This window comes from Oncorhynchus keta, unplaced genomic scaffold (assembly GCF_023373465.1).
Source record: "Oncorhynchus keta strain PuntledgeMale-10-30-2019 unplaced genomic scaffold, Oket_V2 Un_scaffold_3531_pilon_pilon, whole genome shotgun sequence".
Classification (NCBI taxonomy): Eukaryota; Metazoa; Chordata; class Actinopteri; order Salmoniformes; family Salmonidae; genus Oncorhynchus; species Oncorhynchus keta.
In genome coordinates, this window is record NW_026290920.1 from 1324318 (window position 1) to 1335790 (window position 11473).

General features: G+C 42.4%; 1 protein-coding gene across 1 annotated transcript; it reads right to left on the reverse strand.

The window, feature by feature from the left end:
* Window positions 1-4015: 4015 nt before the first annotated feature.
* Window positions 4016-5142, reverse strand: cart3 (cocaine- and amphetamine-regulated transcript 3). The gene is made up of 3 exons (XM_035763243.1): window positions 4851-5142; window positions 4632-4715; window positions 4016-4367 (listed from the first exon to the last, which is right to left on the reverse strand). The coding sequence occupies exons 1-3, from the start codon at window positions 5013-5015 to the stop codon at window positions 4260-4262; spliced, it is 357 nt and encodes a 118-aa protein (XP_035619136.1). The 5' UTR covers window positions 5016-5142; the 3' UTR covers window positions 4016-4259.
* Window positions 5143-11473: the final 6331 nt, after the last annotated feature.

The window sequence follows — 11473 nt, forward strand, 5'->3', positions numbered from 1 at the left end:
CCTTGCTCAAGGGCACAAGGGTTGCTGGCTCGTCTCCCTAACCGCTAGGCTACCTGTCGCCCATGTAGTATGTCTCAAGCATAATGACTCAGGGTAATGAAAACACATGCTAGGCTATATTTAAGCAATACGGCACGAGAGGGTATTGTATATGGCCAATATACCATGGCCAAGGGCTGATCTTAGGCGCAACGCATCACCTGGATACAGCCCTTAGCCATGGAATATTGGTCATAACCCACAAACCCCCGTGGTGCCTTATTGCTATTATAATCTGGTTACCAACATAATTAGAGCAGTAAAAATAAATGGTTTGTCATACCCGTGGTATACTGTCTGATATTCCACGGGTGTCAGCCAATCAGCATTCAGGGCTCGAAACAACCCAGTTCATAATAATCAGATAATGTTCTTGCCATCCACTTTTTCTCATTACAGTCCTTAGAGTCTGCTACTGATTTACAAGTAATTGTGCCTAGTCACTCTCCCTGGCATCTTCATTACGTTCTTCTCTCAATAGCCGTAATAATAATATAATAGATGCACCCATCAAAATGAATTTTGAGTCACCCTTGGTCGGCCCCTTGTTCCCGCTTAATAGGTGTTATTTGCTTTACAAGCCAAGTCAAGTCCTTATAAATCGTGATTTAATTGGCATATTGGTGGCTGACCTCATCCTGACCCGCCGCTGTCTTGCGTCACCATCATAGTGTTTCCTTCAGGTTGTTGTAGTACTGCTGGAGAGTTAGTATGTGTTTACGCTACTCACAGCTAGTTAACTGTGGAATATGTTCCTTTAGATATACACTGAGTATACAAAACATTAAGAACACCTGCTGAATGTTAGGAAGGTGTTCCTAATGTTTGGTATACTCAGTGTATAATACTTAATGAGTGAAGGGAGAAGGATGTTTTAGCACAGCATGGTAACAGACCATATGTATGTAGTGTGATTGTAACAACAAGGCATTGAGGGTCCTTTGGAATTAACATTATTGGATGTGGTGGGGAATTGAATCTGATGGAAAAGTTTTCTGTACAACCCACAGATGGTGTTTCATAGATAGAGATAACACTCACACACATACATGAGTGCATCTGACCCTTGTCAATTTGATGAGTCAAATATTTTAATTGTACCTGTCTCACTCCCTATCAAATAAAGACATATGCCAGAACTAGCAACAGAGCAAAATACTGCATGAAAGACAATGCTGTGTTTAGGTTATGTAAAGTTTATGTAAATAAGCCAGCTGCAGCATAATTTGCTATGTGACCTGATTTCGCTGGCTCTAAACAGCCCATTATTAACTACCATGTTTGTCCTCACATCTGAAGTGTCAGCCAAATAGTTATTTAAAGGCCCAGTGGAGTCAAAAAACAACTTTCTGCACAACAACACTCCCCACTCTGAGCCAACTCCTGTGCTCTGTTGGGTGAGACTTTTGAGCTTTGAGTGGCATGTGTTCTTGCACCGAAGATGAAGAGTTTGAGTTCTGCCCTGGACAGAACTGAATGCACGCTGCCAGTGGCGTGTATTCATGGGCGGCAAGGGAGGCCAGGCTTCCCCCAAAAACAGACCAAGAAAAATAAAACAAATCTGGAGTCTCTATGTGTTTCATAATTTTCGAAACAGCGCCCTTCTGTCTTGGTATATGTAGGCCATCTATTTGATGCCCCCTGGTCCAAAAGAGTATGGCGATGTTGCTGCATGCCAGCGAGCACCCTTGAATAAAAAAAGTATCAAATAATAGCTAATCAGCATTGAGCTAAACTGAGTGAGCTCAACTGTGAATGGTCCTGGCATTCCAAAAAAGTGTCAAGGGAAGACAGTTTGGATTTGGCTTCACTCCTATCAAATCACATTAAGAGCATAGGTCATTGACAGAAACAACTTGAATTGTTGCACCTCCTTTTGATTTCCTCCAGCGGCTAGCTAGCTAAAATTGTCCCTTTCCTTTAGGCCTATACAGTATATCACGGTCACAAGGCATATGAACCAACAGATTATAGAGCAAACAATGCAATTATGACAACATATAGGTTGTAACCGCTACTGTCTGTTACACAAACATGTTCAATCATAGAGACATGTACAGATATCACGCTTGTTGTTGGCCGACTTTTTTGGAGAAGTTAGATTTGATTTGTCTCCACTATTGACTTAACGTTGTTTATGACCAGGCTCTTTGCAGGAAAGTAAGTTTGATGTGTGTCAGTGCATGCCGTTAACATTGCCTTCAGCAGGTAACTTTCAGATAATGGTCCTTTTTCCAGTCTCATTCATCATCACTGTCCCGAGTGGGCTTCTCTGTGTGTGCATCCATCAGACTATACTGTCAACCAGAGAGTTCCCCCCTCCAGCGATCTATTCAATATGAATAAACATAAAGGAAACTAACGTGTAGTGAAGTAACACCATGTGTGTGTATCACATGGGAATGTGTGAAACTCACTCCCCAGACTGAAGTAGCCCCACTTATGGCGCGGCTGGTAAGATGCTTCAGCAGGGCGCTCACTAGGTATGAGCCAATTCAGGAGGAAGCGGTACTTGCTAGGCAAGCTGCGTGAGGTCCATTACAGGTGGTGCGGTGACCCTGATCTGCAGTTCCTCTCAGATGAATGCTGGGGACTGGGGTTGCTGTAGAGTAAGTTGGGGGGGGGGTGGTGAATGTAGAAACTCACTCCTTAGCCTGAAGTTGTGCCGCTGAGGAGCTTGCTTCTCAGTGACGCGACTGGTAAGACGATTCAGGAGGGTGGACAGTGTGTTTGAAAGGCAGGCGCCAAATAGACTGAAAGAACATTCTGTTCCTTTCCTGAGACAGAGTTTATTTGTGTTGTAGAATGCAACACAATCTAGAGGAAAAAGAAACACACACCTATTTAGGCGAGGTGCTGGCTAGCAGAGTGGAAAACTTGAAAATAAAGGAGAGCCACACACTCTAAGAGCTCAGATGCAAAAAACGAATGCCCAACGTTTTGACAGGCAAACTGTCTTCACCAGGGTATGAACGCAACACATTCATTATTAATGAGACATGGGCCCATCGGAGAAGAGAGAGGAGAGGAATCAGAGAGACAGCCTGGACAAGTGAGGGATGGAGGTGGAGATGGTGGAGATCAACCGCAGTGGGAGAGGATGGGTAAATTTGAGCTATTTAGGTATGTGGTGTTGTAAGGCAATCCACAACTATGAACTATGTCAGCAATCCTGCCTTACAACACCTGTCTCGGTGTCACCGATTGCATTTATATAATTAGCTGATATGACCTCACAGCCTAACAATGTCCTACGATTCAGTCCTATGTTTGAATCAGATACACACCTTGGTGTGATAATATGTGAGAGTATGTGTTCCAAATGGCAACCTATTCTCTATACACTGCTCTACTTATGACCAGAGCCCATCAACAACAACTTGATTTACAACATGTTTTGCAAACACCAACTGTCAGGTTTGTGAGCCACTTTGGGTGGAACAGAATGGAAAAATTCAAACCAGCTACTTTTGTGTTATTTCAGGAAATACTGTAATAAAAGGGTTTGCTTTCCTCTAACCGAGTAATGTTGGTTACCTCACAACAATGCAAAGACACCCCAAAAAAGCCTGGAGTGACACCAATGCTTCTATGGAAAAACACCACAAGGGAAATAGTTAAATAACACACTTTTTATTCACTTCAAAACCATAAAATATTCTCTACAAGTTGAACTGTTGTGATTATATAACTTTTATTCATCTTAAAGAAAGTAGTGTAAATGTCTAATGCTCTAAGTAAATACTATTTATAAGATTAAACAAATGTACATACACTACTGTTTTGTTTATGTCCGACCATATCTCCATTTGACCTAAAAATGCTATTTCATTCTCAGTCCAGACAAGACTCAGCCCTCATGAATCCATGTACTTCATGACTAATATTATCGGTAGGTATTTTTTACTTCATGAGTTTGTAGGAAATAACCCATAACATTATCGCAAAGAGAGACCACTCAGACTGCTTTACAAAACCAGATAGAACGCTGTTTATTCATAGCACAACTCATTTCTGGTTACAGAAACATCCAGTTGAAAATAAAACATTTCATAACTTCAAAATCAGCCTTTTTGGGGACAATCCTCAGAATGCAACCTGTCACTCTCCGGATAATCCTATATTGTAGTATCATAACAATATTCCTATATCACATATCGTTCTGATATAACAGTTTTAGTTTGCCATCAACTTCTAACTTACATTCAGACCAATTCAATTCACAAGCACTTGAGCAGGTAAGAGTTGCAGAAAGCTCCGCGAGGACAGTCGCACATTTTGCCGATTCTCGCGCCCTTTCTCACTGCGCACTGCTCTCCAACGTCGCACTGAAAAAAAGAAGGTAGACAAAATAAGACCGTGAGCGACATTTTTGCCAACAGATGCAACGTTCTGTGGGGCCATATCCACCTGTCACCACATCAGATCACATCAGATCACATCAGATCACATCATCCACAAAACATGGCACATGAACGCATTTAGTGAGTTAAAATGTTGAAATGTAGTTTTACGCGCCAGTTTAGGCAATCCGTTTTTGGAAATATAGGTCGTTCCATGTTTAGAAGATTCATTCAAATTGTTAAATTTACCGTAGGGACTTGGCCGAATTTCTTTTCCCAGAATGGAAGTCTCTTGGTCTGCAGCTTTTTAAGAACGTCATGTAGTGCTCCAAGCTGTGGGAAATATTGACACATTAGAATGAGACATCCTTCCAAAGCAGACCTTTCAAATAGACACAAATCTAATGCTCATTAACCATTAAAGTTGCAGGTTTTACTAGATAGAATAGAAACTAGATAGGAACTTACCAGTTGCTTTTCGTTGGTCAAATTCGGATCTTTGGGGTAGAAGTCTCTCACACTTCTTGTGTCGAGGTCCAATTCGGAATCCGAGTAGTCAATTTCAGCACTAAGAACGATGGACAGCAACACCGCGCAAACCACCGCTCTGGTCCATAGCCTGGAGCTCTCCATGGTCCTAATGAGATTGCGCACAGTAGAAGATATCTTTCGTCTCCAAAAGGTCCCGTTCTAATACTCCAGTTACCGCAATCCAAACACCTTTTATCTGTGTACCGCAGTGGCCGAAGTCTGTAACTTCCGTTGCGCCACCTTAACCATAGATTTTTCATGCGTAAGAGAGATGGCGTGGGTGAGTCATTACGTAAAGTTGGATGGCTTGTAATTGCTTAAAGTTGTGGGCGCTCCTACAAGGCACAGCTTACTCACTTTTTTCCCATTGACGACATGAGATGTTTTCTATGACATGGTACAGTGCCTTCGGAAAGAATTCAGACCCCTTGACTTTTTCCACATTTTGTAACGTTACAGCCTTATTCTAAAATGGATTCAATTGTTTCACCCCTCACCAATCTACACACAATACCCCATAATGACAAAGCAAAAACCGTTTTTTTATGTTTGCTCATTTATTTAAAAAAATGAAATATCACATTTACATAAGTATTCAGACCCTTTCCTCAGTACTTTGTTGAAGCACCTTTGGCAGGGATTACAGCCTGGATTCTTCTTCGGTATGATGCTAAAAGCTTGGCACTCTGCAGATCCTCTAAAGCTCTGTCAGGTTGGATGGGGAGTGTTTGCTGCACAGCTATTTTCCGTTCTCTTCATAGATATTCGATCGGGTTCAAGGCCTTGGTTTTGCTGGGACACTCAAGGACATTCAGAGACTTGTCCCGAAGCCACTCCTGCATTGTCTTTGCTGTGTGCTTAGGGTCATTGTCTTGTTGGAAGGTGAGTCTTCGCCCCAGTCTGAGGTCCCGAGCGCTCTGGAACAGGTTTTCATCAAGGATCTCTCTGTACTTTGCTCCGTTCATCTTTAGTCTCCCGGTCCCTGCCGCTGAAAAACATCCCCACGGCATGATGCTGCCACCACCATGCTTCAACGTAGGGATGGTGCCAGGTTTCCTCCAGATGTGACACTTGGCATTCAGGCCAAAGAGTTCAATCTTGGTTTCATCAGACCAGAGAATTGTGTTTCTCGTGGTCTGAGAGTCTTTAGGTGGCTTTTGGCAAACTCCAAGCGGGCTATCGTGTGCCTTTTACTGAGGAGTGGCTTCCGTCTGGCCACTCTACCATAAAGGCCTGATTGGTGGAGTGCTGCAGAGATGGTTGTCCTTCTGGAAGATTCTCCCATCTCCACAGAGGAACTCTAGAGCTCTGTCAGAGCAACCATCGGGTTCTTGGTCACCTCCCTAACGAATGCCCTTCTCCCTCAATTGCTCAGTTTGGCTGGGTGGCCAGCTCTAGGAAGAGTCTTGGTGGTTCAAAACATCTTCCATTTAAGAATGATGGAGGCCACTGTGTTCTTGGGGACCTTCAATACTACAGAAATGTTTTTGTACCCTTCCCCAGAGCTGTGCCTGGACATAATCCTGTCTCAGAGCTCTACAGACAATTCCTTCGACCTCATGGCTTGGTTTTTGCTCTGGCATGCACTGTCAACTGTGGAACCTTATATAGACAGGTGTGTGCCTTTTCAAATCATGTCCAATCAATTGAATTTACCACAGGTGGACTCCAATCAAGTTGTAGAAACATCTCAAGGATGATCAATGGAAACAGGATGCACCTGAGCTCAATTTCGAGTCTCATAGCAAAGGGTCTGAATACTTATGTAAATAAGGTATTTCTGTTTTTTATTTTTAATGCATTTGCAAAAATGTCTAAAAACCTGTTTTCACTTCGTCGTTATGGAGCATTGTGTGTACATTGCTGAGATGTTTTTATTTAATTTATCCATTGTAGAATAAGGCTGTAACTCAACAAAATGTGGAAAAAGCCAAGAGGTCTGAATACTTTCTGATGGCTCTGTTTGTACCAGAAAGAGCACCCCCATATTTCCTGTTTGGCCCTGTCCGGGGGTGTCCTCGGATGGGGCCACAGTGTCTCCTGACCCCTCCTGTCTCAGCCTCCAGTATTTATGCTGCAGTAGTGTGTGTCGGGGGGCTAGGGTCAGTTTGTTATATCTGGAGTACTTCTCCTGTCCTATTCGGTGTCCTGTGTGAATTGAAGTGTGCGTTCTCTAATTCTCTCCTTCTTTCTTTCTCTCTCTCGGAGGACCTGAGCCCTAGGACCATGCCCCAGGACTACCTGACATGATGACTCCTTGCTGTCCCCAGTCCACCTGGCCATGCTGCTGCTCCAGTTTCAACTGACCTGAGCCCTAGGACCATGCCCCAGGACTACCTGACATGATGACTCCTTGCTGTCCCCAGTCCACGTGGCCATGCTGCTGCTCCAGTTTCAACTGTTCTGCCTTACTATTATTTGACCATGCTGGTCATTTATGAACATTTGAACATCTTGGCCATGTTCTGTTATAATCTCCACCCGGCACAGCCAGAAGAGGACTGGCCACCCCACATAGCCTGGTTCCTCTCTAGGTTTCTTCCTAGGTTTTGGCCTTTCTAGGGAGTTTTTCCTAGCCACCGTGCTTCTACACCTGCATTGCTTGCTGTTTGGGGTTTTAGGCTGGGTTTCTGTACAGCACTTTGAGATATCAGCTGATGTACGAAGGGCTATATAAATAAATTTGATTTGATTAGATTTGACGGGATGACGAGGTACATTTGGAGAGGGGTCATTTGTTGGCAGAGGAAAGACGGAATAAAAAGTGTTTCTTGGATAGAGCATGGCGCTTGCAACGCCAGGGTTGAGAGTTCGAATCTCACGGAGGACCAGTACAAAACGTATGTACTCACAACTGTAAGTCGCCCTAAATAATAGCATCTGCTAAATTACGTAAATAGTTACGCTATATCAGTGTAGGTGATTTTATCAAATAATTACACCAGTTTTATAGTGTATTTTGGACACATTACAGATTACACGTGAAAAAGAAAATGTAGGACGATAGTTTTAGTTACCTCTGGTGCCATGTGCTGTAAGTTTATGTCACATAGGACGATAGTTTTAGTTACCTCTGGTGCCATGTGCTGTAAGTTTATGTCACATAGGACGATAGTTTTAGTTACCTCTGGTGCCATGTGCTGTAAGTTTATGTCACATAGGACGATAGTTTTAGTTACCTCTGGTGCCATGTGCTGTAAGTTTATGTCACATAGGACGATAGTTTTAGTTACCTCTGGTGCCATGTGCTGTAAGTTTATGTCACATAGGACGATAGTTTTAGTTACCTCTGGTGCCATGTGCTGTAAGTTTATGTCACATAGGACGATAGTTTTTTACCTCTGGTGCCATGTGCTGTAAGTTTACGATAGTTTTAGTTACCTCTGGTGCCATGTGCTGTAAGTTTATGTCACATAGGACGTTTATGTCACATAGGACGATAGTTTTAGTTACCTCTGGTGCCATGTGCTGTAAGTTTATGTCACATAGGACGATAGTTTTAGTTACCTCTGGTGCCATAGTTTTGCTGTGCCATGTGCTGTAAGTTTATGTCACACATACCTCTGGTGCCATGTGCTGTAAGTTTATCGATAGTTTTAGTTACCTCTGGTGCCATGTGCTGTAAGTTTATGTCACATAGGACGATAGTTTTAGTTACCTCTGGTGCCATGTGCTGTAAGTTTATGTCACATAGGACGATAGTTTTAGTTACCTCTGGTGCCATGTGCTGTAAGTTTATGACGATAGTTTTAGTTACCTCCCTCTGGTGCCATGTGCTGTAAGTTTATGTCACATAGGACGATAGTTTTAGTTACCTCTGGTGCCATGTGCTGTAAGTTTATGTCACATAGGACGATAGTTTTAGTTACCTCTGGTGCCATGTGCTGTAAGTTTATGTCACATAGGACGATAGTTTTAGTTACCTCTGGTGCCATGTGCTGTAAGTTTATGTCACATAGGACGATAGTTTTAGTTACCTCTGGTGCCATGTGCTGTAAGTTTATGTCACATAGGACGATAGTTTTAGTTACCTCTGGTGCATGTGCATGTCACATAGGACGATAGTTTTAGTTACCTCTGGTGCCATGTGCTGTAAGTTTATGTCACATAGGACGATAGTTTTAGTTACCTCTGGTGCCATGTGCTGTAAGTTTATGTCACATAGGACGATAGTTTTAGTTACCTCTTACTGTAAGTTTATGTCTGATAGTTTTGCCATGTGCTGTAAGTTTATGTCACATAGGACGATAGTTTTAGTTACCTCTGGTGCCATGTGCTGTAAGTTTATGTCACATAGGACGATAGTTTTAGTTACCTCTGGTGCCATGTGCTGTAAGTTTATGTCACATTTTCTCGCCAAATAATCATGGCATTCAGAAATCATCTTACGGCAAATATGTGACCCTGTCTTTGTGTGTCACCTCTCCCCTCGTTCTGTGAAGAGACTTGGTTGGGAAACAGACTGAACTGGTCAGAACTGCACATGACGCACTAGCCTACTCATCTTTAACCATTCTGTGCATTAAGACAATTAACCACAACACAAGCAGGGTTATCGTGTAGAGATGATCATTAGAAATATTGACACAGATCACAGAAGGATATACTGTGTTGCTGTCTTGCGGTTACATTATGTTTTGTTCTTGATCATCTCGGTTTCTGACGGCAGCATCAAGTGTCTCCGGGTTCGGAGCTGGCTATTCACGAAACATCCGAGACATCTCTTTTGATCTCTTATTTCCGCGATATCCCAGTTTCCTGTCTGTCAGCCCGAGACGGAGATGAGGACTAAAGCGCTTTGATTGCGCTGGGTCTGCTGCGCGTTTGTGAGTCACTACTCTATTTTCCAATTACCGACTTAGACGCCGATAGGCCTATTAAAACATTTTTATTCACAGCAGATTTGAAAAAAAAACATGTTTATTAGCAGTGGTGGAAACGTACCCAATTTGTCATGGGCAACTTTGTCTCAAGTAAAAGTGAAAGTCACCCAGGGAAATGCCACTTGAGTAAAAGTCTAAAAGTATCTGGTTTTAAATGTACTTAAGTAAAGTGGTGGAAAAAGTACCCAATTGTCATACTTGATTAAAAGTTTTAAAAAATAGGAAAAAGTAAATTATATTGGCTACATCAAATGTTTTAAATAAGCAAACCAGTTGGCACAATTTTCATATTGTTTAAAAAAAATCCGGGACAGTCGGGTGCAGGTTTCTTACCGTTCCACTCAAGCCAATTTCAATAACTAATTTGTTATTATTTGTGATCAGTTTGCTTTTCTTTTATTGAACGTAGGCCTACGCAAAGATGTCTGCATTTGTGTTGAGTTGTGATGTTTTGCATTGTGTTGTTGCCATGGTTTTATTCAACAGCAAATCAGCTGCTAGGAGAGCTTCTCCTCTCATTCATGTATTTCCTAACTAGACCCAACAACAAAGCACCAATTAACCTACAAATGGAGGGTCAAGGAAATTAAGCTTTTTATTGATCATGGAGGCAGCCAAAGCCAACCCACATTCTGGGAAATTCAGATAATTAGAACCAGATTTCTGGCAGACCAAATAAATCAACCTTGGTGGTATACATAGGGCCTACTTCAATCCATCAATGTAGAAGGCGTCAGGCACTGACTGCAAAACTTAGTCTGGCTCTACTTTTTAGTGCAACAACAGTAGTTACTCCATATATGCTTTTTTAAATCTACAATTGAATGGAAAAGTTTCATTAGACAAGACAATATTTGTATTGATCTGTCACACATAAAACACAAAAATACCAACAAACAGAACAAACACAACAAACACAGTCAACACCACACAATGTCATATAAAGAGCTCCAGACCATGTTATTGATTGATTGATTTTATTTGATGTTTGTGTGTGTTTAGGAGTGCAATAGGGAGGAGACAAGTGAAAATACAGTAGAAAAGTACAAGAGAGAGACAGGATCCAGGTTAAATGTTATCCAACTTGTTTGCCCTGAGTGAGGGATTCTGTTATGATGGTATGAAGGCGCACTTCCTTTCTCAGCTCTTCTAAGAGCCATCAAATCAAATCAAATTAAAATTATTTATATAGCCCATCGTACATCAGCTGATATCTCAAAGTGCTGTACAGAAACCCAGCCTAAAACCCCAAACAGCAAGCAATGCAGGTGTAGAAGCACAGTGGCTAGGAAAAACTCCCTAGAAAGGCCAAAACCTAGGAAGAAACCTAGAGAGGAACCAGGCTATGTGGGGTGGCCAGTCCTCTTCTGGCTGTGCCGGGTGGAGATTATAACAGAACATGGCCAAGATGTTCAAATGTTCATAAATGACCAGCATGGTCAAATAATAATAATCACAGGCAGAACAGTTGAAACTGGAGCAGCAGCATGGCCAGGTGGATTGGGGACAGCAAGGAGTCATCATGCCCGGTAGTCCTGAGGCAAGGTCCTAGGGCTCAGGTCCTCCGAGAGAGAGAAAGAAAGAGAGAAAGAGAAAATTAGAGAGAGCATCCCTAAATTCACACATGACCCCGGATAGGACAGGAGAAGTACTCCAGATATAACAAACTGACCCTAG